Raw genomic sequence first — 1,554 nt, forward strand, 5'->3', positions numbered from 1 at the left:
TACATTTAACAATATATATTAGCTTTCACCAACCTGAATGCTCATTGGACCAACAAACTTTTCCATAGTATACACACATGATGGCGTGGCATCACAATACAATTCAAATATTTAAATATCAAAAACAAAAACAAATATTATTATAGAGAGTTGCAGAATTCATAAAGAGCCAAGCCTAGCCCTTTTGGAGGGTTTTGTAGCCAACATGACAAGAAATTCTCTATAGGCACCTTGAGGGATACTCTTACATATTGCATCCTTTAGCTCCAAACCATGTTTATTCTTGAACATCAACTGAATCTCATCCAAGTCAATCTCTGCCCTGCTTATCATTATCCTAACCAAACCTCCCTTGTCCACTCTTCTTCCATTTAGACATGTATACAACATCTGAAAACGATGATCAAACACAATTATTATTATTATTATTATTATTATTATTATTATTATTATTATTATTATTATTATTATTATTATTATTATATAATCTTGAATATTTTTATTTTAATGTGATACGTAAAAGTTTCTCATAATATTAAAATTGTTATAAAATGAGATAGATAGTACATTCTGTGTGTGTGTGTGTATATATATATATATATGTATATATATATATATATTAATTTACATGTTTGATTAATAGATGGTTTAGAATAGAAAACGCAAATTATGCTATGGACCTGGGTCCACTTGCACTATAGAGTTCTGAAATTGTGAATATAGAGTTCTGTAATTGTGAATATAGATTTCAAAAATTGTGAACATAAAGTCCAAAAATTGTGAACATAGAATTCTAAAATTATGAATATAGAGTTCGAAAATTGTGAACGTGGACTTGGGTCTACCTTGCAAGGTCGACCCGGGCCCATGGCATGACAACTGAATAGACGAATAGTAGGTTTATTCATTTATTACCCACTTAAAAAAAAATTAAATAAAATGGGCTAGGTAATATATGAACCTTTACTGACCATTATTCCATTATTTATTTTTGGAGTAAATTAAAAACTATTCAAAACAACCACTTTTAACCAAATAAATTGTCAATTTTATACTAGTCGATTTGAGTTATGTGATTTTTGAGTAACTTTTTGTGTGGAATAGAAAATGGCTTCAGAACAAATTATATGAAATTTAGTTCATTCAATATTGATTTATGAAAAGATTTATAATGTTAAATAGTAATAATGTCGAATATTATATATATATATGGTCAAGTTCAGGTGCGGCCGTGCTCTCCCGTGCGACCGTGCAGTTCACACCACTCAATGTTACGAAATACACCACTCAATGTTAAGAAACATACCACACAAATATGCACTGTGGTGTGTTTCTTAACATTGAGTGGTGTATTTCGTAACATTGAGTGGTGTGTGACTGCACGGGAGAATACGGTCGCACCTGAACCAAATTTATGAAAAGATTTATAATGTCAAATAGTAATAATGTTGAATATATATATATATATATATATATATATATATATATATATATATATATATATATATATATATATATATATATATATATATATATATATATATATATATATAT

At 28.1% G+C, this 1,554-nt stretch overlaps 1 protein-coding gene across 1 annotated transcript in view; it reads right to left on the bottom strand.

Annotated features, from left to right (window-relative positions):
- Window positions 1-1,554, bottom strand: part of LOC116000200 (annexin A4-like) — a 7,716-nt gene continuing 6,162 nt past the window's right edge. Inside the window, exon 4 of the mRNA XM_031240232.1 lies at window positions 1-390. Coding sequence (XP_031096092.1) covers window positions 160-390 — 231 coding nt within the window. The 3' untranslated portion in view covers window positions 1-159. The remainder of the gene's footprint in view (window positions 391-1,554) is intronic.

The sequence above is a fragment of the Ipomoea triloba genome, chromosome 12, assembly GCF_003576645.1.
Source record: "Ipomoea triloba cultivar NCNSP0323 chromosome 12, ASM357664v1".
NCBI classification, from domain to species: Eukaryota; Viridiplantae; Streptophyta; class Magnoliopsida; order Solanales; family Convolvulaceae; genus Ipomoea; species Ipomoea triloba.